The sequence below is a fragment of the Triplophysa dalaica genome, chromosome 5 (genome assembly GCF_015846415.1).
Source record: "Triplophysa dalaica isolate WHDGS20190420 chromosome 5, ASM1584641v1, whole genome shotgun sequence".
Lineage (NCBI taxonomy): Eukaryota > Metazoa > Chordata > Actinopteri > Cypriniformes > Nemacheilidae > Triplophysa > Triplophysa dalaica.
This window is the reverse complement of record NC_079546.1, coordinates 10,342,341-10,366,593: the sequence shown is the minus strand read 5'-3', so window position 1 is coordinate 10,366,593 and position 24,253 is coordinate 10,342,341. Positions and strand designations below refer to the sequence as shown.

The 24,253-nt window shown below is 36.7% G+C and overlaps 1 protein-coding gene across 12 annotated transcripts in view; it reads left to right on the top strand.

Moving 5' to 3' along the window:
- ppfia2 (PTPRF interacting protein alpha 2) overlaps window positions 1–24,253 on the top strand; it is a 165,987-nt gene that overhangs the window by 106,308 nt on the left and 35,426 nt on the right. For all 12 annotated transcript variants that reach the window (XR_008906823.1, XM_056749393.1, XM_056749386.1 and 9 more), the window contains 3 exons: window positions 18,449–18,550; window positions 21,539–21,703; window positions 22,312–22,386. Coding sequence is in view for 11 of the 12 variants with exons in the window: in XM_056749393.1 (XP_056605371.1) it covers window positions 18,449–18,550; window positions 21,539–21,703; window positions 22,312–22,386 (342 nt within the window). In the remaining variant the exon portion in view is untranslated. The remainder of the gene's footprint in view (window positions 1–18,448; window positions 18,551–21,538; window positions 21,704–22,311; window positions 22,387–24,253) is intronic.

Sequence of the window (24,253 nt, the reverse complement as noted above, 5' to 3'; positions counted from 1 at the left end):
TCACTGTCATCTGCGCTTTCATCTCTGGCAATTAATGCACCTTCCATTCTCCAGGCCTCAATACACTGCTCTATCTACTTTGAAGATTTTTTTGCTTTATGCTTGAACAAAAAAGAGACAGCATATTGGTGTCTGTTAAAAAAGCTGTTTCCATGGAAACCAACAATATGTGTTTCCTAAATTTAAATAATTAGCTTAACGGCTTATAATGAGTATATTTGAATTTAGGGTAGATGTTATTGCGTAATGTTGTGTCATTCTGCCTTGTAGTTTCATAAGTTGTTTACCTTTTCTTCTCTACTTAAAAATGAAGGAAAATGAACTGAACATGTTTTTTCTTTAGTTTTCTTCCTACCACATTTTGCTAAAAGTTTATTAACTGATATAAAGAGTTGATATACCAGGGGATTACTACACCCCCCATTACTGAAAATAACGCAACGGTAAAATGTGAAAAACTGAAAATGTGAAACTTAATATCCTGGTCAACACTGGAATATAACATAAGATATGCAGTTTACTATAGCAACACAACAAAGGGAATATAGGAATACAGGTTTCCAAGGTGATGTTGTTTCCAAGGTGAAAATGACGTAAAATGAACGACTTGGAGGAATCTCTGGGATAAACAGCTGCATGGATAATATCAAGAGATAAGATGATCATATAACACAGGTGGGTGGGTGTAATGATTAAACTACACCAGATCTTCAAAAGAGGGTGTGAAGAATCAGAAAGGCTCCCAGATGAGCTCTTCAAGCATGTCACTTTTGTTAAATGAAATTAATTTAGACATCCACCTTTTAGTTTACTATTGTAATACAAGGCTAACCAACTTCAAAAAGGTTTAATCCTTTGTGTTATATTAACGTCTGGATAATTTTGAATGTCTGGGATTTTATATTAAAGCATAAAGGTGTCACGTTAGAATACTGTCACAGCTAAACGTGTTGCAACGGGCATTTAAAAAATATTATTATTAACCAATCAGCATACTGCAACATAAATGATCAGTTTAGAATTATAGATGTTGTCTGACATTCATATTTTTGTTTTGGTAGCATATTAATCAAACTTTGACCGGTTTGGTGTCTAATATTCAGCTCTGACATGAATTAGTATGGCTTTTTGCTTTAACATCAATCAATTGTGTTAAATCTGCTGTACCCTTTCACAGGCAATGTGTTGTTTGCATTTATGGTAGAGGCATGTACTGTGAGCACTGAGAGCTATTTGTAGGTTATTAGTAGTATTAATTCAACTTAAGGTCACCTAGTTGATTAATTCGATTGAATTGTTATCAAATAAATAACTTTATACCCTTACCACTTTTAAGACACAGTCAGATATTACCTGCAATGAACACTGTTGATGTTAGGCATAAAATGTAGGTCTTTTTTCATGAGGACTGTGATAGGTAAAGGTTATATTTTGTGAATATTTTTTCATTCTTTTTTTTTGAAGGAGTGTTGCCTGAGCCCTAAGAAACACTGTTTGAACCCGACACAAATAGTTTTGTCTAATTGTTCAGACTACACATATACTTCACTGCATTTTATTCAGGACTAATGAGCATCATTAAATACTGAGCTACTGTGAGGTAGCTAGTACTGTATACAGATTCAATTTGAGCTGAACAAACAAACTCTTTCGTCTAATGTCACGCATAATATAATAGTCACAAATTATGAACTCATACCGGTTTGTGAAATCATGGAGATATTTTTAATTAGTCTCCGGGTAGAAATTAAGCTTGGTAATTGCTGTTGATCAATGCTCAGATAAAATGTGGTGCATATAATTCAGATTCTTTTCTTTTTTATAACTTTGCAGTGTAAACAAATTAAACAAAGCTATTCTTAATGTGGCCCATTTTAAAAAAACCCATTTTTGTTCTTCATTGCAGCACTGCCAAGACAATAAAAGGATTATAGAGTGCCAAATTTAGCTATCAAGCTTGCGTTTCGTTTTCATTTTGATGCCGGTTGGTCTCATCTCAAGGATGCAAGTGAAATAGATAATTAATTTGCTTATCAGTTGCTTCGTGGTGTTTTTTGGCACAGAAAACTCAAGATGCCGAGTGGGCCAACTGGCATCTTTAGTGTGTGAGAATACCTGGCCAAAGCTGAATCACGCATATACCAGTTTAGTCAAAGCGACTATCTATCAGACGCTGTACAGTCATTGGTCTGCTTTATGTGTACTGTAGCTGAAACCAAAGGATATTATAAGACTGTTAAGTCATATTTATAAAAAGTTCAAGTAGATTATCTATTGATTAGATCGTATACCTCTAAGCACATGTAGTAGTTTGCCAGTTAGAGAAACAGATAGCGTGCCATTAAGCTTCTGCTTCCCGTTGGCCTCCTAAAATATTTTATCGTGTGACATGTAACATCTATCTGACCTGACACTTCACCTTTAACTGAACCTTAGTCTTCATTAAAAAAGACATTACGGGGGTTTTGTTCCCTAAGCTCTACAGCTAAAGTTCAGAGCTTGTATTGCCATCATGTGTTCCGGGGAAAGGGACCGGGGGATCCTGAGTGATGAAATAGAGATTAGAGGGCGAATGTCTCATGTTTGGTTTTTGGGGTGTTCTTGGTTCTTGAAATTTGTCAGTAAAAGCAAGTCATGAAAGTCTGACATAAAGTTGGCTTGACGTTGAACATTCAATATTTGTGAATTTAGGGGTCGCCAACAAAGTGACATTCACGTTTCTAAAGTCAATAGCATTTAAGTGAAAACAGTCATAAAGAAGTGCAGGAGAGAGTATTGACAGGAGGATGCAATTGTGTATATTTACACAAATAATTTAAGGATATAATGTGTATTTGTGGTTATTGAAAAAAACCTATAGTGTGAATGAATCTTCAGTTTAAGATAGACCTTTAGTATAAATACATTTAAACATACTTTTGTGGTTTGGCTAGATGATACATTTTTATATCTGTTTTCTTGAAACTTTCTCGAGTCAAATTGTATTTTTTTGCTTATAAACAGTGCACTGTTGCATTGATGGCGCATTTTGTGATGATTACAAATGTTTAATTAAAAATAGGATAAAAAAATAGATTTGTGGTTTGTGCCATGGATGAGTGTCCCAGTCTAGACCTGGGTGAAGCTGCTTTATATGAGTTGTACTTCAAAATTTATCCCATTGACTTTCCACATTAGGAATAAAAATTACTATGGAAAGTGAATGGGGGCAAATTTTAAAGTCAACTATTCCTTTAATGCTTGCCAAGCTTTAAGCTACATCATTTAAACTAGTTTACTAAAGTAGATGCATGCTTGGCTAATATGATGCTAAATACTCTACTGATTTATGTAACTTACAAATTCTATACATTAGTTTATGTAACATAGTACTTTTTCCAGTAGTGAAACAATGAGAAAACTATTTGTTTTTTTGATATTTGCTTTTTGTATGAATAAGCATTTACCTTCTAGCACTGATATATATGGAGGTGAATATAGGAGGTTTAATTAAGATGGGATTATAGTTCTACTGTACATTAGAGAGTTAGTTATTGTGTATAGTGAATTTTTTAGAGAGTCGCTATCTGATGTTGCGTTTAATGAGGTTTGCTTTATCAGAATCATGTGTGTTACACAGTTAATTGTTAAAATAATCGTTATCTCATTTTCCTCTGCGCTGGACATCGGCTGCACAATATTAAAGGAAAATGTGATAACTTGCTGAATATTGTGAAATGCAGTATGCAATACGATCATGCTTAAAGTTTGGTTATTATTATTATAAGTTTGAGCTATAATCAAACTGAAGTTTATATAATCAACATTCGATTCACAATAATTTGGGACGAAATAAAGCATCACTCTCTTAGTCTCATCCGCCTCTCTGCTACCTAAAACTACATGCAAACAACATATACAAACTTAAATTCTTGTTAACCATTATATTATGCATACTGCTATATGCACATTTACAAAATCGAATTCTGATCTCAGAGCCCCTGGACGGTATTTAAAGGCGGGATGTCCGATTGCGCGTAGCCGTTGTTGATGTTCAAATTACCAAAACAGACACACCCCTTCCCCCATCTTTCGCATTCGTCAGCGCTCTGCTCGACTAATGTTCATCCTGTAGACTGTGCATCTTTCTGCTGATTGGCTACAAGGTTGTTTTGGTACTCGGCCCGACTTTGTTTAAACAAGTGTACTTCGGAAATCGGACACCCCGCCTTTAACCAGCCTAAATCTCCTTTTAGCATAAATATATGTACTGTACCGGAAAAAAAGAGAGAGATTAAGTATATTTTAATTCAGTTTATATGCCAATAGCATATTCCCTTTATTCTCATTACGGGTTTTTAAAGAATCACATTTACATGCAAAACATGTTACCGCTCATTGCATTGCTTTAAGGCACTAACATTAAATGCAAAACCTACAATATATTGCTGTCACTCATTGCATTGCTTAAAGGGGTGATTTTTTTTCTAGTTTTACACAGATGTAATATAAATCATAGGGGTCCACATAATGTGCCTGTGAAGTTTCAGCTCAAAAAAACATCTCAGATCTTTTAATATGCATGTGAGGAGAAACGCGCTGTTTTGGTGTGTGTCTCTTTAAGTGAAAATGAGCTGCTAGTCTCCGCCCCCTTTTCAGTAGAAAATGCAGCCATTTTCTACTGCATTTGGGAGAGCGAACCCCGTTGCGTGTTTTCAAACCATACACACAGTTTTCTGAAGTGAATAACTCAATACAAACGCATCGCTATTTCTCTAAGTCAAATTAACGTTTCATAGGACAATCTAGTCAAATGTTTAAAAACCACAGACATTGCTTTCTAATAGTGAACGGACAAACGTGTCACAGTGACATTTGATCTACTTTTAAGTTCCCGCAGGTTCCGGGGTCTCACTTAAAAAATACCGGTGCTTACAATGTCTTTATTTGCAGCTTTGTATGAGTTCCATTGAAAACTAAATAAATCCATTGCTCTCTTGTCTCCAGTGAGGCTGGGAACCTTGTTCTGTGTTGGTCTGTGCTGCCAACAACAGAACAGTTCGTAAGCTTCGCTACTTTTGCCTTGGTGTTGGAAATTCTCGCATACAAACACAAAAATGGCGGCGGCGCAACGGGTGGACACATTCATAACAAGGGGCGGAAATATTATAATATCTCTATTATAAAGAGAGCGATTTCTGAAGTGTGCGTTTTCTCACAGGCTCGCAGAGATAGGCTCACATTAAAATGTGAATGATTTCTCTTTTTTCACGTTTTCTGAGTTGGCAGATGCACAAGAGACTCGATTTTAGAATATAAACGTGGAAAAAGTCAGTTTTTCAGGAAATCACCCCTTTAAATGTTCCATTTAAACACGTTAAACATATTTCCACTTGCTGGATGCTTTTACTCTTTGTATTGCATGTGTTAAACATTTCATTGTATCGCCTTGCATGCATACTCTCTCTATAACTCAGTCATGCTCATTTATCTTTGCATGGCTCTTTTCCAGCATTCTACTGCAGTAGAGAAGACACCGTTCAGAATCCATATTTCAATGAACCCTTCATATAGCTAGCCAACTGTGACAGAGGTGTGGATGTGCGGACAGGCTATAACACAATATCCTACAATACGGCAAAAAAAAATGTGTAAGGGGAGTTCGAGAATATGAACTGTTACAAAGGTTATGCAATAATAAGCATAATTCAGATTTGAAAGTCTAGTTCAGCCAAATATGAAATTTTCGCACCCTTATGTTGTTTAAAGGGTGTATGTTTATTATTATTTTTAGAGAATGTTTCAAGATCCCATTTTCAGTCTGAGCACGATTGTGAATGAGGTTTAAGAGCTTTGATTTTGTCTTTTTCTATCACATGACTATAGAAGATTTGGAGTGTTGGAATGTAGAATGTGGAATTTACAAAACAGTTTTAACGAAAGAAAAAGAAAGTGTAAATTTATTCAACGTGAAAAGGATTGTGCCTATAAATACTGAGAACTGAAAAAAAGAGTAGGGTGAGAAAGTGAGAAATGGAGCTGAGAGAGAAGTGTGGAGCAAAACTACAGAAAAAAAGATGTCTCCGGATGTCTCTGTATACAGTATATATAAATACTCTCAGAAAACATTCCTCTGTAGGTTATGAAGTAACTTCGTGATATTGTTTTTCTGTTATTTAGTGGTCAAAATAACCAGTGAATAAGTTGTTTAATGGACTCGCAAATGAAGCCGTTCTGAGTTCAGTGATGGTAAATCCTGCACTGCTGCTGTGGGACTCGAAGCGTGTCTCTGTGTGCGTGTATAAACGTGCATCTCTTCGTGCTTGTTTGAGCAATTCAGCTAATCTTTAATTTCTCCTGTGCGGATCCCTGTGGTTTTTACTAAAGGACGAAAAAAAGAACACCGAGTGGGAGCGTTTTTTACCACAATATAATGTGTTGATCTTTGAAATCATAAAACAGTTGGCTTGGTGTATAGGAGAGTTTTAATAACTACTGTACAAATGCAATATCATGACTCGATATTGGTTCAAATGAATACACTCTAAATAGTCTTCACGATGAATAACATCTCTGGTGTAAACACAAAATTATTTTTTCTTAACAACACTAACATTGACTTCCATTGTATGGACACAAAACCATTTCTCGAAATATCTGAGGATGAGGGAATGGTGACTGAATTTATATTTTTGGGTGAACTATCCTTTTACATGTAGTGTACTACAACTAATGATGACATCTAATAATAAAACCGTATTAATAAAATGATTTTATGATGATAATAAAAATCTTATTAATTTTATCATAAAATATACAGTATAATAATATTAATGCGTGATGTTAAACTAATAATAACTTGACAACAGGACGCTTTATTTTTTGTGTGTTTCTTAACACATAATATCTCACGAAACACGAATCTTTCCCTGTGTGCAGATACCACACAAGAGACCTTTAAGAAAATGGCAAAGATTCACAGCAGCAAACGTCACACTAATGCAGTTTGAACACTTGCCACAGGGCCTGGCACTCCCACCTGTTACCACAGTGTGTGTTTGTCTGCTTGTCTGTCTGATTTGGTATCGTACAAGTCTGTGTTTATTTGTCTATCAGTTCACAGATTTGATGTACTGTAGCATTGCACCAGTTTGCCTCATAGCAGGCATAACTCTAGGGACCAAGACTGAATCCATCCTGACCTTTAAATCTTTATTGGCTTGGCGTATACTGGCATGGCACAGACGACGAGACTTTATTTACGGACTGTCTGGCTTCATGTGACGGCCGCCCATTATCCACAGGGACTTCAGTATGTGTCGGACTGGCTGTAAACGGAAATTTCTTTATGGCGTTAGAGAGCTTCCAATTTATGTTGGGGTCTTATGACACGGGCCGACCAAGTGCCAAATGTAGTCTACGGAAGAACAGGCTGGGCAGAACAGATAAGCTGCCTTGGAGCACAACGAGAGGCTGTTCACAGACATAAGACACAACAGGAAATGTGGATCAGACGGTGTGCCAGGTGTACGACTTTGGAAAACTCTGAAAAATCATCATAAGTTTTGAAGGTTGTGTAAATATGAGTGTAATGGAGAATGAAGATGCAGAAGTCTGTTATCTGTTCTCTTTGAGGTACCATAATGACAAGGACTTGGCTTTAATACAATTCGTAGATGTACCAGTTTTTTATTTTCCAAGTATTACAATAGGATAGTTCACCCAAAAATAAAAATGTAATGCTGTTTAGAGATGACATAAATGTATTTACAGTGCATTTACAATAGTTCGCCCCAAAATGAAAATTCTGACTTCATTAATTCATCCTCCTGTGGTTGTAAACCCATATGTGACTCTTCTTCTGTGAAAAACAAAACAAGATATTTTGAGAAATAATTTTTTTGGTTTTGTGACAATACCAAGGTTATTTTAGTTTATTATAATTCAAAATTTGAAAACATTACTGTTCGTTGAAATCAAATCAAATATTGACCTTAAAATTATTGCGAAAGCTTAAACTTAACAAAACATTGAAATGTTGATTCAAAATAAACTGAACTAAGTTTAAAGCAAATTATGATAATAGACTAAAAATTATATGTCTTATATAGCAACATAAATAATAAACAAATAAATTGTAAATTGATAAAAGTATACACCAAAAAATTCACATACAAAATAAAAAGGTAAAAATAAAAGCTAATTGAAATTATTAATTCAACTTAACAAAACAAAAATCAAAACTATGATAACTATGCACCATACATTGGAAGTCAAAGGGGACCAGTGTTGTTTGGATACTTACATTTTTCAAAATATCTTTATTTGTGTTCAGCAGGAGAAAGTCAAACATATTTGAAATGAAAGTGTGAGAAAATGGTTTTTCATTTTGAGGTGAACTAAAAGGAAAATTCTTAAAGACATGGTTTCATTTTCCATTATGAGATTGATAACAAATATAGTTTGATTTTAAATCCCAATACAGTATCAGAATGTAAAAATGCATCAGTTGTTGCTTTGATTTTACAGACACTGAGATGAGAATAGCATTAAAATAGCATTAAATAGCATTAATATTAAAGTTGTCTCTGCATAATAAACTGGTGAAGTTTTTAACAGATAAAAAGAGTGACTTTACGCTTAAATAATAAACACATTTCCCTGAGGCATGTTCAAAATTTAATAAGCTGTTTACCCAATGCCATCGTAATAGTTTGGCTTCATTTTGTGGTGTTGTTGTGAACTAGCAATGCAGTTAAATAACAAAGCTCTGTAGTTTTGTAGAGAACTCGTAACAGATGGTATCGCAATGCAAGCTCTGTACAAATGTCAGCGTACAATTTAAATGATGTGCCGTGTTTTTGGCTGGTGTTTTGACGTTTATTTACTACTTTGTACAGGACTTTCTATACCCATTGAGTTTCATTTCAGGAATCTGTTCGTAATGTGGTATAATAGGTGCATTTACAGGCAATTAACCAATCATAAACAGTTTAGCATCTTTTTTAACGCATTGTTATTTGTAGACAATAATTTTAAGTTTCAATTGCTTTTTTTTGGAAGATAATGCTATGTTTGACACCCCGATGTGCGACTCAGTAAAATCAATTGGTTGGCATTCTTCGTCTTTGGTCCCATCTGTGCTTCTAAAACACATTCTCTGTCTTCTCCTTTTTCAATTGAGCTCTCTGTTCTAAAGTAAAGTGTAATGAGAAGAGAGATCAGTGTGCCCAGACATCAAAAACTTAATGAAATTGACTTATTTTATAGACGGGCCACACGAGAGAGTGACTGCGAGTCCGAATCCAGCAAGGCCAAAGGTCAACCCGAGTGCAAATAGCCGTCGTCTCACCAGCTGCCCCTCTCATTCAAAAGAGAGAATTGCCTCTTTGGAAAAAGATGGAACGAGCAAAAAAGAGCAAAACAGAGTGAAAATGTTTAGCAAATTTGCTTTTAATAAAAAGTTGGATTTCAAGTGGAACATTTCTGGATAGTTTTACATGTAGGATATTATAGGTTGAAGTTCTGAGAGTTTCTGGATGTTGAAGTGATGATTATTGTGGTGTGGTTTAGCTAAATGTAGAAATCTGTGTGATTTTAGCTTTTTTAAGGTTTAAATTTAAGTGAAGATTTTAGGTTTAAGTCCCAAAGTTTTCAGCATTGTCCACATTTGTGTTGAGGAATGTAGGGTGTAGTGGTTAAAACATAGGGATGGTAGTCTCATGCCACGGTCAGACTTCACTTTAAGCATGAAAAATAAGTTTGAATGGTGGTATGAAAATGGGCGAGAGCGATTCCTCCAGTTTTGACATTTTCTTGTACCGAGAGGTCACGCTGTGCACTCACGAGAGGCAATTTTGCAGGTCAGAGTTCAGAAAAATAGAACTTTGCTAGGCAGCTTAATGCAAACTATCTTCGGACTGGCTTGCGTTTCCGGTCTGACGCATTCGCATGCGTATGTATGGAAGTCAATGCAATGAAAAGTCAAGTGTGTCCACTGATTCATCCTCAGATATGACATGTACAAACCGTTAGCGGAACATCTGATGCATAAGGAACACAAAGTATGAAATGCTTCTGGAGTTTTAAAGTTGTTCTTAAAGTCGTGCTTTTCAAATAGTTTTGATGACATTTTTTCTACCGAAACAGAAAGTTGAAATGTGACATGTGGAATAGTTTGTTACATTTTCTCTTTTTTCCATTTGCCTTGATTTTCTGTCACAGCCCTTCAGAATCTCACTTTGTAAGTTTGTGTCATGCATGACAGCAAATAATACACTTTTAAGGCACTTTTTTGGCAAGCAACTTATGGTCGGGAAGAGATATAAAAAGTATAAGCAAAGATACAAATACAGTATTTAGTTGTTGAAAGACAGCTTGGATTTATTTCTTTTAAGGTTTCTTTAAAGAGAGCACTTTTTATTTTGACAAAACAAAATTTTATTCACCCATGCGTGCAAGATAGGTTATCAATAATTTTCCTTGAAGAGAACAACAGTACATTTAAATGTTACTTCTTAAAGTAACAAAAGGAGTACACAAGTGTATACATAATAGGCATAAAGCTCCTTCTGTTTCTGATAAAGTTGTGCCTATCTTTTTAATACGTTTATAGTCTTATTCTTGTGTGTAAAATTCATAGAAATAAATTCCATTTAGAGCCCTCTTCACTTCGTATGGCTGGCTACAGTATAAATTTGCTCATTACAAGGCTGAGAGGGGTTAAGCATGAGAATGTGTCTGTGTCTGGTTTATCTGCCGAGCTATATTGGGTCTCCTATCAGGCTTTGGAGTCTGATTAACTTCTCTTTGAATGATCTCCTTAAGGGTTCCTCACTGGACGTGAACAGAGTTTGAAAGGCCCTTCGCACAAGATTCTCAAACCAATCACGACAGCTTTTTACGCCTGCTTGTAGCTTTGATTTATGGGTACTTACGCTGATATTCGCCTTGTGGTTTTATCGGGTGTTTACAGAGACGTACGCAGGGCCGGTGTTATCTGATCTGACAGTTATTGTTTTCGGCTTTTGTCCACTCTCAAAGGCAGACTGACTTTTATTGCAGATATTTATGTGCAGAGGTCATACACTGAGATCCTACTATACCGAGCCTCCTTGCTACCTACTGTCTTCATAAGCAGCTGCAGTTTAAAGGGGTCATATGGTGCGAATATGAGTTTTTCTGTTTGTTTGTTGTGTTTTAAGTTGCCCATGCCTGTATTAGACATGTTAAATTGTCAGAACAACAGATGCATTCAATCTAAAAGCGAATGCTCATCCAAACCTGCCTGAAACACCTCGTGTAAACACACCCCCACAAATCTACGGCAGGTTGTGGTATGAGTTGACTAAGACCGCCCAAAGGTATACAAGTAAGGTGGGCGTACCTGTCAGTATAATTGCTTTGGAATCTGATGTTCCAAATATGGTAAGAGGCGTTACATTCCCGTCACACGCTTGCAGTATTTAACCAATCACTACGGACTCGTTAACTGGCCAATCGTAGCACACTACACTTTTCAGAGCGATGAGCTTTTTAAAAAATCTGCGCGTTTCAGAGAGGCGGGGGAAAGAGGAGATACAAACACGAACGGTGTGTGGAAAATACAGCGTTTTTTAACCTTAAATCTTGTATACACATTGCATTACATCTTAAACAAACAATAATAATAATATATTAGTGTTTGAGGTTACCGTGTTTCGAAGTGAATGCAAAGTACCCCACTAATCGGCATCTTGGATATTACTGTTTGCTGTTTTTGTTTAGAGCATAGCACACAAACCAAATAGAAGGAAAGAAATGTTTACGTGTTGCCACGTTCACCACCTGAGTGTTCGACGAGATTGGTTTTAAATTGAGAATGTGTGACAGTCATTCCAGATGGGTGGAGCCGAGTTCTCGGTCGCCCTTAACTCTAGTGCCCTGCAATGCTGAGAATAGGTTTCTTGCATAACCAATGCAGCAAATACTCATGAATAAGAAAACAAGTGGCAGATGTTCCACAACTCAAATATCTGACCTTTGATTTGCAGGAAAAGGACCAAAAGTACAGTCTGGTTACTTTTCTCTTCTCTCCTTTCCTCTCTGTCTCTCTTTTGTTCCTTGCTGGCGAACTGAGGTTAACAAGCTGTGTTGTCTCTGTGGGATGCTGCTAGTGCATGCTGGCTTTGCATGACGTGCATGAAAGACAAGACAAGACAATTAGATTCTTTTTTAGTTCTAGGTAAACTGCTGTTTTTTATTTATTTTTTTATTATAGAACATGCTACCACAATCCAAGGGCATTGTTGTTTGGATGCTGAAATGCTCCAAGTGGCTATAATGATGTTGCCATGTGGTTGCTAGATGGTTGCTATTGGGTTCTTTGTGGTTTCTATATGGTTGCTTAAAGGGACAGCTCACTCAAAAATCATATAGGTTTGTCATTATAAACCTGTTTGACTTTCTTTCTTCTGCAGAACATAAAAGAAGATCATTTGAAGAATGTTGTTAAAGGGATAATTCACCCTCATGTAATTTCATAAATGTATAAACTACTATGTTCTGTTGAACACAAAGAAAGATGAATGTTCAGTTCAATTCAGCAATATTCAGTTCTGGGACATCATTCAGAGTACCATAATAGGAAATAAAAAAATGTTCTACTCTGGTAGTGAAATTAATGGGTTCCGCGTTGTTCGGTTACCAACATTCTTCAAAATATGTAAAGTAAAGAAAGTCATACAGGTTTGGAATGACTTGAAGTTGAGTGAATATTGACAGAATTACATTTTTGTGTGAACTTTCCCTTTAACGGTACAAGTCAAAAGAGCTTGTTCTCAGGTCCCTCTTTGAATCCACCAGGATTTTCGTTCTCCTATTTTATCACCAGCCAGCTGAATTATAAAATATTAGTAGCACAAGATTTAATGTGGTACCTGTTTTACATGAACTGTAGTTTTAGGATTTGTTAAAATCCCTAATCCAACATTTAAGCAATATCACTAGTAATGCCAACTAAACCAAAATAGCAGCTTGTTGTGTTGTCAGTACCCGGTCCCTGTACTTTCTATCGCCTGTCACACAGAGGACAGAATTAGCCGACAGGGTCCAAATGGAGCGTTAAATCCCCGGGTCGTAATTACGCTCTCTGTGGATTTATGGATGCTCTACATTCAAGCAACAACCCCTCTACCAACTACTTTAACCAAAGGTCAGAGTAAATCAAACACAGTGGACTCCCAACACACATAAACCCCTCAGTTCATGGGGATGCACATGCCAGGGTACAGTTCTAGAGTGGATGTCTGACATGACTGTGTGCCGCTGATGGATTTATGGGGCTTGAATAGATGCTCTTATGCTGAGAAAGTGATGGATTCATTATGGGGGGTCAGGTCTGTGCGGAGCCTCTGGTTACAAATTGACTTTAATCGACGGATGCAGAATTATGCATGGTATTTAACAAAATATGCATTAGGATTTGATTCAGTGTTGACCTCTTAAAGTTCCTTTGCGTGTGTAATTTAAACAAATTTAAATGCAGATTATCCCGTTAGAAAGAATATACTGTATGGAGTTGCTGCCATCATTTTTCTGTAATAAAAAAAGGAAAAATCGTAATTTTTATAGATAAGTAACAAAATAGTAACATTCTACATGCAGTGTCACTGAGAAAAAAATCGATAACTGTATTAAAAGCCACATAAATTTTGAAGCATATTTATTTTGTTTTTGTTATAAATATGTTAGCCTTAAAGGAACACTTCAATCGAGTACTTGCATGTGTGGTTTCGCATGTCTAAGAACGAGTGAGATTCAACGTTGAGATTTGTGGAGGCACATATATACGGTTTTGAAGATTTGCTGGAGTCATAGTTTATGACCTTTAATATTTAAAAGAGAGAAAAATAAGATGCCTGCATTTTGTTATATTGATCCCTCTTCTATTTTCCTTGGTGATGGCTGGCCTCTATAAAAGTGTATGCAATTTAAACCAACGTTTTTGCTTGCTAATCAGACTAAAATTTATTTTCTTAAAGAAACTTGGCGTGGAAGCAGATGCTTGTGAAAATGATACAATTTTTTTGTAATTTAGCTTTGCGCATTCTAAAGTATTTGGGCTGCACGGTCTTAAAGGAAAATCGGGCAGAAACGTGTGGGGTGCGAGAGCCTACTATCTTATGAATATGTTTTTCCAGTAACACAGATGATGCCGATTTTACTCGGACACATTAATATATGTCGGGATAGGAATTTAAAGGATTCGGATTCTACTTAAAGTTCTAGCTCTTAAAAGCCGCAACCCTTAACTTAAAGTAAAAGTAAACAAAGCATAGCTACCATGTACAGAAAAAATCTGAAGGTCGTCCTTCATTTTGATGGATTACTCGCTGATACGGTATTGGTAGGACAACTTAAAACACACGCTCTAAATGGGGAACCAATCACGACAAACCTGGTCAGCTTTACCAATCAGAGCGTTTCTGAAAGAGGGACCTTATATAGACCGGAAGAAATCCAGTCGTGTTGAGAGAAGAGGGACATTGCTGTTCAATGGACTTGAAATATGTGAAATATAAAGCGTTTTTCGAAATTAGAAACATAAACATCCATTGTTAAACACCCGAAAAACATAATTAAGGCCTCTAAAACAGCCAAAGACTGGCTCCTTTAACTAAGTCAAGCACTGGTGAGATTCAGTGCAGCTCTAAGACTGATTCTAATCGGTAATACACCTTTAAGACTGAGATGAAATGTTCTTTGTTGGTTGTTTCAAGCAGCCGGTGTGGAGAATATTGTAAAAGAATGTGTTGTCTATGCTTTTGGAAGTGGTTCTTGCATGGTTTTATGCTTGGCGTCTTTATTCTTTGCCTTGGGTTAAATAATTGACTTCTCAACAAAACTTTACCTTTTATACCAATTCTCCTGTTACTGTATATCTTAAAGACTATTTTCTCAAGCCTTGCGTGCAAACACAGAGAACTCTGTTCAATGTATGGTACATCTTTGTGCTCGCATGTATCCCATGGGAATCTGTCTGCATAAAGCTTTAGAGCAGCCATTAAAGATTAATCTCACGCAAAACACATCTTCAGGGTAGAGTTTAAAGCGTCAGCTGCTTGTATATCTTCCATGTAGTCGTTAAAATTTCTAGTTTTCTACAGTTTTATTTCATTGGATGCATTCTGGGGATGTTCCTTTGCCGCCACTTAAACAAGAGTGCAGCAAGTGCATTACAGTATGTCTGAAGTTTTGAAACTTTGCTTCGCGTTTAAGGTTCACGACCTGCTCCAAAAAACATTCCTGCTGCTCTCAGGGTTGTCTCTTATTCAGATAAAAAAACAGTTCGATTTTAATAAGATCCTTCTTCAGCGAATAAGGTGCAACTAGGCTTTCAAGCTGACTGGTTGACATCTTTTACGCTTCGTCTGGGCTGTCAATCTCCTTAAAGAAGGAAACAGCGCAAAAAACTGTTCCTTAAAAAACTGCATTTTGAAACATACTGACCGCAATTTGTCACATGACGCATTAGAACCGATGGTGTTTGTATGACATTAATCAGCCACATGAGACCATGAATAAATTGTATTGTGTTGTTGATAGAATTCAACAGTCAGGCTGGCTTGTTTACTGACAAAGGCAACTTATTTAGTGAGTTGTTAGAAACTCTATGTAAAAATACTACTTGTCAACACCGCGCTGTTTAAATTTAACAAGTCTATCCAGTTTTTTCACTGAACGTTGTTTAAAGCGAAGAGGAACATGTTGTAATTATGCATGTCTCTCCCCTTAGACTAACACCTCGTCACCAGCACCTTCTAATCAACACTTTTTAATTAGCGCTTTGCTAACTCATCCACAGTGACGCGTGTGCCAAACTGAATTTAGTGACTTGATTGCAGTGTCCTCAACGTGTCATTATGGGCATCTGCCAGAAGCAGGCTTCAGGGCCGAGTGTATATGGTATAACAATGTGGAGGAAGTCAGTTTTCTTGAGGATATTCTGGATATGAAGTCCGCAGGCTTGTCTTATGACAAGCTTGATGCCCAGATAAGTCAACTGTCGTGACAAACCATCAAGCGATAAATCTCATCATATTATCTTGAGTTTCGGTTCTAACCACCCATGACCATAAACAGCATCACGCAATAAGACATTTTAGACAGATTATTATTTTTATTTGTGCAAACTACACAAGTGATGGATTTGTTCTGTCTCCCAGGTGATTTTTCCCCACAAACAATGTTAAATTTGAGTACAATTTCTTTATTTTAGTTCTCTTTACGAAAATTCTCCTCATAAAGAGATGTGCCATTGTGTTTTTTATGTAGACAATTGAAAACACAAAAATGACAGAAAAAAGTTTACTGCATATAAAATGCATTTTGGTGGGGGTAATTTCATGAGCCATTATTCTAGATAAAGATTTTGAAACATGTAAAAAAAATTATTAAACTTTTGAATCGATAATCTTTCTACGTCTTTTCATCATAACATTATATACAGAGCATAAAATAAAATAGATGCAAATGAAACAATTGTTGACATACATTAGAAAAGCATTGAGCTCTACTGTAATTCAATATAGATTAGATAGGTAAAATAATCTGGGTGATATGAGAATGAGAAATGTTTAAATTCTTAGTGAAAACTTTAGTATAATTCTTATATTGCAACGTTGTTGTGAGAATATTTAGATGTCTTACAAAACCTTGTGGATATCTGTAAAAAAATGATATATCTATACCGGAGACTATAAAGCAAAAGTTGTTGATTTTAAAAATATTAATAAGGTAATTATTTATATTAATGATCTATTCAAGAGAGTGATTTTTCTTTCTTATGGGTAGCCATGAAAGTGTTCAATGACGTAAACATTTAAGAATTTGATGAAAAATCACTGATTTAAGATTGGAGATCTGAGCTGAGTATTTTTTTCTATTAATATAATTTTTTTTATATTGTAAATTGCAGTTCCTAAGGTATATGTGGAACAAGATATTATGAACACATTAACCAAAGATAAGATGAATGACTGTGTGCTGTCAGTTTCAAATGTAAAAGGCCCATTTTAGTCTTGATGTTTTGACCTTTGACGTTAAACACATTGTAGGGAGGTGGAGAGAGCCAGATAAAAAAATTTGCCCATGTAACGAAGATTTAGACCGTATGTGTGCATTAGTCTGTGCATGTTAAAATAAGAAATCTTAATGCTTCACACTGTTCAAACTTCACGATCCATCTCAGGCTTTCGTGTACTTCTAAGATTGCCTCATCAAATCATATTTAAAAAACTACTACATGAGGCCTAACTTTTTTGCCCATTTACAGATACGTTCTGTTGTTTTATTGCAGTGCTTAACATTAGATAACAACACTATAACAACAAGATGTGGTGGATGCAGTTTTGGTACACCAGAGATATAACTAGTGAAGGAGATAAACCACTTGTATGTATGTAAAAAGGGAAAATTGTGACACTCAAAATGGTTGTATAGACCATGTTTAATAATACTACCCCATAAAGGACTCAACAACTCGACAACTTCCGCAAGACCTTTGTAAGGTTCTCTGATGCCCAGCTGGATCAAGTCCTTTTCAATTATCCAACTATAATCAGTGAAGCCCTGCAGTCAAGAACAGGCTTAGATCAAAACCAATGTGAGTTATTGTCCTTGAAGGGTACCTTTACATGATCCCCATCGTTCCCGTCTGGTTATTGCAAGACAGGCTTGTCATCATCCGCCAAGCTCATGTTTATCAATCGAGGTGTCCGCTATTGCTTTTTGAACTCTTGTCTAAAGGAATAAGCCCTCTGATTCTTACCCTCAGTCAATGCCATTAAATGACTCTTTATCGAGAGACAATGCCTGATACTGCATGTGCAGTATGCATATTTTAAATTCACAGCTCTGGAAAGAAAGCAAGCGTTATTAGCACGAAGATGATTAATCTTGGCAGTACAGATATAATTTGGCTCCGATACGATCCGAAGTGATTCATTTTCATCCATACCTGTCCCAATCCACACTACTTATTTTTAGACCAAGGCTGTTGTTGTTGTAGCCAACTTGACTAAATGTGCCTCGTAAAAGCAATTGCATCACCATTTATGTCATGCAGGGTATAGATGCCTGAATCAATGCCCGGCACCATTTCTGCCATTCCTAAAATCCTCTTAGTGCACTGAATGCATTTCCATTAGTACATTGGATCTGTACAATTTACTTGAGTGGGATTTGGCTTTTCCTCATGGTCATGGTTTTGGAATCAACAGCTTCTAAATCTCAGAGGACGCTATATGTATTGTTTGCTTATCATATATAATAGGAGTTCACATTCTGTTTAAATTCAGAATCCATAAATGTATCTTGTGTGGTTTCTCCAAAGGCCTTCTGAGCACACACAGCAAGAACATAACACCAGTGTTATATTAAGTAAAACTGAGCGTGTTTGATGTTAAAATGGCCGTTTGGTGTTTCGCAGGAGTTTGCCGCCCTGACGAAGGAGCTCAACGCCTGCAGAGAGCAGCTGCTGGAGAAGGAGGAGGAGATATCTGAGCTAAAGGCCGAGAGGAACAACACAAGAGTGAGTTTATACACTTGGTCTTCCAGACACTTCATAGGACAGATTGTCTTCCTCATTCTCATCTGTCGCAGTTCTTGTTCACAACCAAGCCAACTAACCAACAGATGCCCGACCAATAGCTTGTGCGTGTGATTCATAATATATGATTCATAGTGCTTTTACTAAACCAGACACCACATTCAGTCACAATAGTGGACGAGTCGTCCCACCAGCTGTTAAATTATTGAGGCCTTTTAGCTTTTAAAGGCCTCGATCATTTTTGGTAACCCAAAAATTGTAAGGTATTTATTATAATTAGTTTACCGTCATTTCGTTCAAACCTGTATGTGACTCGTGCTTCAATGTAACACAAAAGAAAGCAGTTGACTTCTATAAAATGGCAGTCAATGGAGGCCAATGTTGTTTGGCTATCAACCCCCTTCGAAATATCTACTTTTGTGTTTTGTGAAAGTGAGTCATAGAAGTTGGGAGTTACATACGGATATGTAAATGAGATAAGAACTTAATAATATTTTTTGGACGAACTGGACACAGAATGAAAATGGCATTCAAACATGAACAGTCAAAGATGTACATACATCTTTGAATGTTGTACCACATCTCGCCCGTCTTTTGAGATGTCAAGCACACATCCAGAATGTCATTAATGTCACAACAGTGAGAAAAGTATTATTTTTCAGTAATGACATCTAGCATTTAGTGCAGAGAATCTGCCAGAACGTCTGACAAGAACCGACATGCTGGCTCTCACTTCCATTTCACAAGAAAAGAGCCATTCTCACGTCTTCTGCTTCATTTTCACCTAGATTTCTTTCTCTGCACCCCTCAACGCCTGCGTGAGTCACTGCCAAAGTTACACAGCACTCAGGCCTTCAACCTGCACTTCAATGAATTGCGTTACGTCGCTCCAGCCAAACGTCTTAAGAGTCAATTATGGAATTGAGGATATCGAGGGGTATTAAAAACCAGATCAAGGGGGATAATGGGAAGAAGCGGAATGAAATGAAGATGAGGGGTCAAGTGAGATTATTTCAAGCAGAATTTCTACTCTTTCATGGGGCGCTGCCTTTGTGCACTTGCATTACAGTAGTCATTATGAAAAAGTACATATAGGTGCGTTGTTTTTTAGGGGGTCTGCATCTTAATGTACAAATCAAATGTTCATGGAAAATTGATTCTTTACTTAAATAAAAAATATATATTATAGTGCATTAACCATGTTTTATTCATTACCGTTTTTATATCATGATTTTACTACAAATATTGTGGTTAAACTGTGAATGTTGCAAAACTAGCACAATTTAATATTTTCACTACACGGTTATCGTGGCGCAAATAATTCACTGTGACGATAACATGATATTTGTTTAATCGTTTGAATAAATAACATTGCTAGCAGTCAAATTCTTATATTTTTTTGGGCCAATGAGTCACACTCTAAACATGATGGGTAGGAAGGTGGTCAGAGAATTTGTAACCGTTGTGGCTTTTAAAGATACACCTTAAATGGATGCTGAATAATTTACGATATCATCTTATGTGTAGTATAAAGAAAAATCTTTTTACATCATAAAAACTTCAAACATTAAACAAAAAGTTTTATATGGGTTTTGCAAGTCATTAAAACCTTTTTATTTTACAGAATAAAGTTTTGTATAATTTTATTTTTTACGCTACATACAACTAGATTTTTCAGTCCAATATCATTTAAGTTAAAATGACTTGTAAGCCAATTTGCATAGTGTTTGCACAGTTTGTGGTATGAATTTTAGTGTGTAGCTACAGTTCCCTTACGATTGATTAAAATATCAATTATACGCTGATGATGGTATCAGATTTGCGATGACATTCCATACAACAGAATAGATGGGGAGAAAAAAACAGGAAGGAAAATACTTTCTAAGACTTCCTGTATAAATATTGACCGAGACCTCTGTTTGAGATTCATGTATGGGTGAATGGCTGTGTCTTCAGATGGCACCGCTGTGAACCCGATCCACCAAAACCCACAGAACGTTAGACAGAAAAGTAACCTAACCTGTGTCATCCGGCTGTAGGGTCGTTTTAATGCTGAGCTGGCGCTGGAAAACACAGAGGCTGACACAGAAGCAGGGTTATGAATGAGAAAGCACGAAGCCGAGCAAAAAATAGAAAGGTCAGCGATTCGGTTGGTCTCTAGAGCAGCTCGGTACAGCTGCCGGTACAGCCCTCGGGCCACATATACATGCACGTGTACTATTGCAGGCCTAATGCAACCATTCATCCAATGCAATGCATCTTTCAATAGGTCGTAACCTGGACACTAAAAGTCCACAACATCAGGGTTTATATTCAATAAACATGGTGGTAGGGTTACAACAGTATACGGCATACACATACAGTATAGATGCCATCCCCAGCTTTCTGTCATTTCTATGTTCACTCTGCTCAGACAGTTTTCTCTCTCTCTCTCCTTCTCTCTCTCCCTCTATCTGTCCGTCTCGCTCGCTCTCTCAGTGTCCTTGGGACTTTGGGACTGAATTGATTTTGTATGCCATGTACCAGGCCAGAGAGTAACCACATTAACATAAACTCCTTTGTGCCTAGTCCAGGGGGTTTCAAATTGTTTTGTCTGCTTTATTGTTCCTAGTAATGTGATGGGTTTTGTTGTGTCTAATGTTGTTACCCTGGAAAGGCTGCCATTTAAAATGAGAAAAGACAAAATGGTGTTAAATACATGCGATTGGATTTCAAATGAAACCGTCCTTGAGGGTTTAGTCTCATGACGAAACTGGATATGATTCAGTACGAGACAATTCTTGAATTCAGGTATTTTATTCATAGAGGTAGAAATTGTTGTCATCATTTAAATAAAAAAAATCATCTACTTGCTGTGTTATTTATGAAATAATTGACTTCGGTGCTTATTTTACAATGTTATAATGTTTTGTAATGGTTTTAGAGAATTAGAACGAAAAAGATGGTGATAAATATATCTGTGTTTCACAGCTGCTGTTGGAGCATCTGGAGTGTTTGGTGTCAAGGCATGAACGGTCTCTGCGCATGACGGTGGTCAAACGTCAGGCTCAGTCTCCTTCTGGGGTCTCCAGCGAGGTGGAAGTCCTCAAAGCCCTCAAGTCTCTGTTCGAGCATCACAAAGCACTGGATGAGAAGGTAAACTGTGAAAACGGCTGATTTCGCCCAGCCACAATGCATTGCAAATGTTACAATGTCACAATTTCAAATACTAGTGTACATAATTGAATAATGATCGGCTGATGTTTAATTTCTGCCCTGGATCCATAGGTTGATGTCGGTAACCGACACATAAAAATCCTTTATTTATTGTAAAATGTGACCCACTGTCCCGCATGTCCTTTCCTTCATCCCGTGGCCTTTTATTTATGGATTAAGCCCTTGTGTGGCGGTTCATCCAGCTGTAATCCATTCCGCGGCCTTCTACAGACAGTGTCATTTATAAGGCGTTAGGTAACAGGCAGCAGAAAAACACTGATGATTTATGGAACCGCTGCTCCGGTGACTACTGGACATACGGTGATGAAGGGCTCAACCCATAGATCAGACAAGTCACAAGAAATTATTATTTTTTTATTCAAATTTTATTTTTATTTTATCTGTAATAGGGTGCGAAGAAATCTGCATTAAAAACAATTCTGCATATTGATTAGTTTTATAATTCAAATTCAAGGAATTGAATTCGAATTGAACGTGAGCTCTTGATTCCATCAGTTGCATCAATTGCAGGTGTTTTTATCTTTCAGGTACGAGAGAGATTGCGGGTGTCATTGGAGAGGGTCTCCGCCTTGGAGGAGGAGTTAACTGCAGCCAATCAGGAGGTAAGCTTAGATATCTTAATCATACAGCCTGGCGGTACTTGTTAAAACGGTGCTTGTTAAGTGAAACGTACTTAATAAATGTGTTAAGTGTATTTTTCCTTGTTGCTTTCGCTTGATCTGAGCTGTGTGAAATGCAAGAGAGGAAACAGAACATTGTGTATTTCATTGGATGCCAACGCTGGCAGTCCACATGGTGCAGTTCTAGCTGAAAGAGCTTCAAACTTTTCTATAGACGTGAACTGGAAGGATCTTTAATGTCGAGAATCTGTGTAATGATTTGAGCTTGCGTGCCGTGGCAGAGCCCCCCTGTCGTGTCTTATAATGTTCCTGTTTCTGAGTTAACAATCATCTGATCTGGAATGGGTTGCGCGAGGAGGGCACTGGATCAAAGAGGGAGGAAAACAAAGAGAAGAGAAGAGGTGAAGGCAGATATTTAAAACAAGATAATGAATCAGCCATTCCTGAATGATGAAAAGGGATGCATAGAGAGTTGCCAGATTGTGAGTAGTTATGGGTAAAAAAAGTTGCAGCAATTTTACTAAGCATATAGGAATGACTTAAACATTTAGTTGTGGCAATAGAAGTGTATAAATAGGAAACCAGAAGTAAAGAAATTTTAGCAGATTACCTACATTTTAGGACAGCCAAAATATAGTGTTCCAGAATACGCCAATCGCAAGCTATTCCAAAGCTAATTTTGTCTAAAAAAAGAACTTAACACAAGGAAGGATTTGTGGGTAATACTTCTGGTCCTGGTAGCCAGATGTTATCTATATACATTTTCCATCAAAACAGGAATTTCAGCCGAATCTTTCTACAATCTAGCTTTGCATACATAAGCACCCATCAAATACGTTCTCGATATTATGAAAATAGTGCTTCATTATTGCACCAATATGATTGAACGTCTCAATTTCTCAAGGGAGAAAATGCTTTTATATCCCAATCAGGTGCGTCAGATGAAACGTTTTTTGTGAAGTAGTTGTTTTCTGTTTGACACAAAGCGTTACGGGTGCAGACGCTCTCGTGGTCGCTTTGATGAGACTAAATGAACGACATCAAAGCAGACACGCTCACTTTCATCGGGCTCCCGATTCTCTTTTACCTTCAATTGCATGTTGACTCAATATTTCGGCTCTTTGTGGAGTCAGAAGGTTTGATCTTCAGGGCTAAAAAAGAGGCAGACAGTTCTTTTTCCCCAAAACCCCCTAATTGCCGGCTTATTAAAGGAATACTGGGTTGTTTTACAAGGGAACATATGACAGTGACCATGGACAGCACCTTCTTCCGCTATATTTGTATACATATACATGGTTAAAGTTGTTTTGGACATGTAGCATGGTTTTACTATAGTTTCTTTGACAAACTTATCTTGTACGTTGTACATTTCATGGTTCATGTGTTTCATAATAATGTTTTTAAGTTTTACAATACTGTAGAAACATTTCAAGACTGTTCCACTAGGGGCGTGCTTTTTAAAAAAGGAGACTATCCGTAGTAAAGAAATATATATCCAGCTCAGCTGTGAAAAAGAATCCTCATTTAATCAGCATTTCTAGATGTATTGCAGTCCGCTGTTGAATTTCAACAAAATCAAACCTGGGGAGTGACGGAAAATCCTCCAATAGCAAAGTCTGACAGCATGAAAACTGTGAATCGAACTTATCGCATAGAAAAATTTGTTTGAACTTTTCTTAAATACACGTACAAGTTTTAATGCCGTATAGTTTAAAAGTGAGTATACTTTATAGTATATTCTTTGCCATATTTAAGGTCTAAAACACAGAGCATCTTTTGTTATTTTGATCGGTTTAATAATGTGTAATAAATGCAGATAAAAACTATTTTTATTTGATATTTCGAAGAA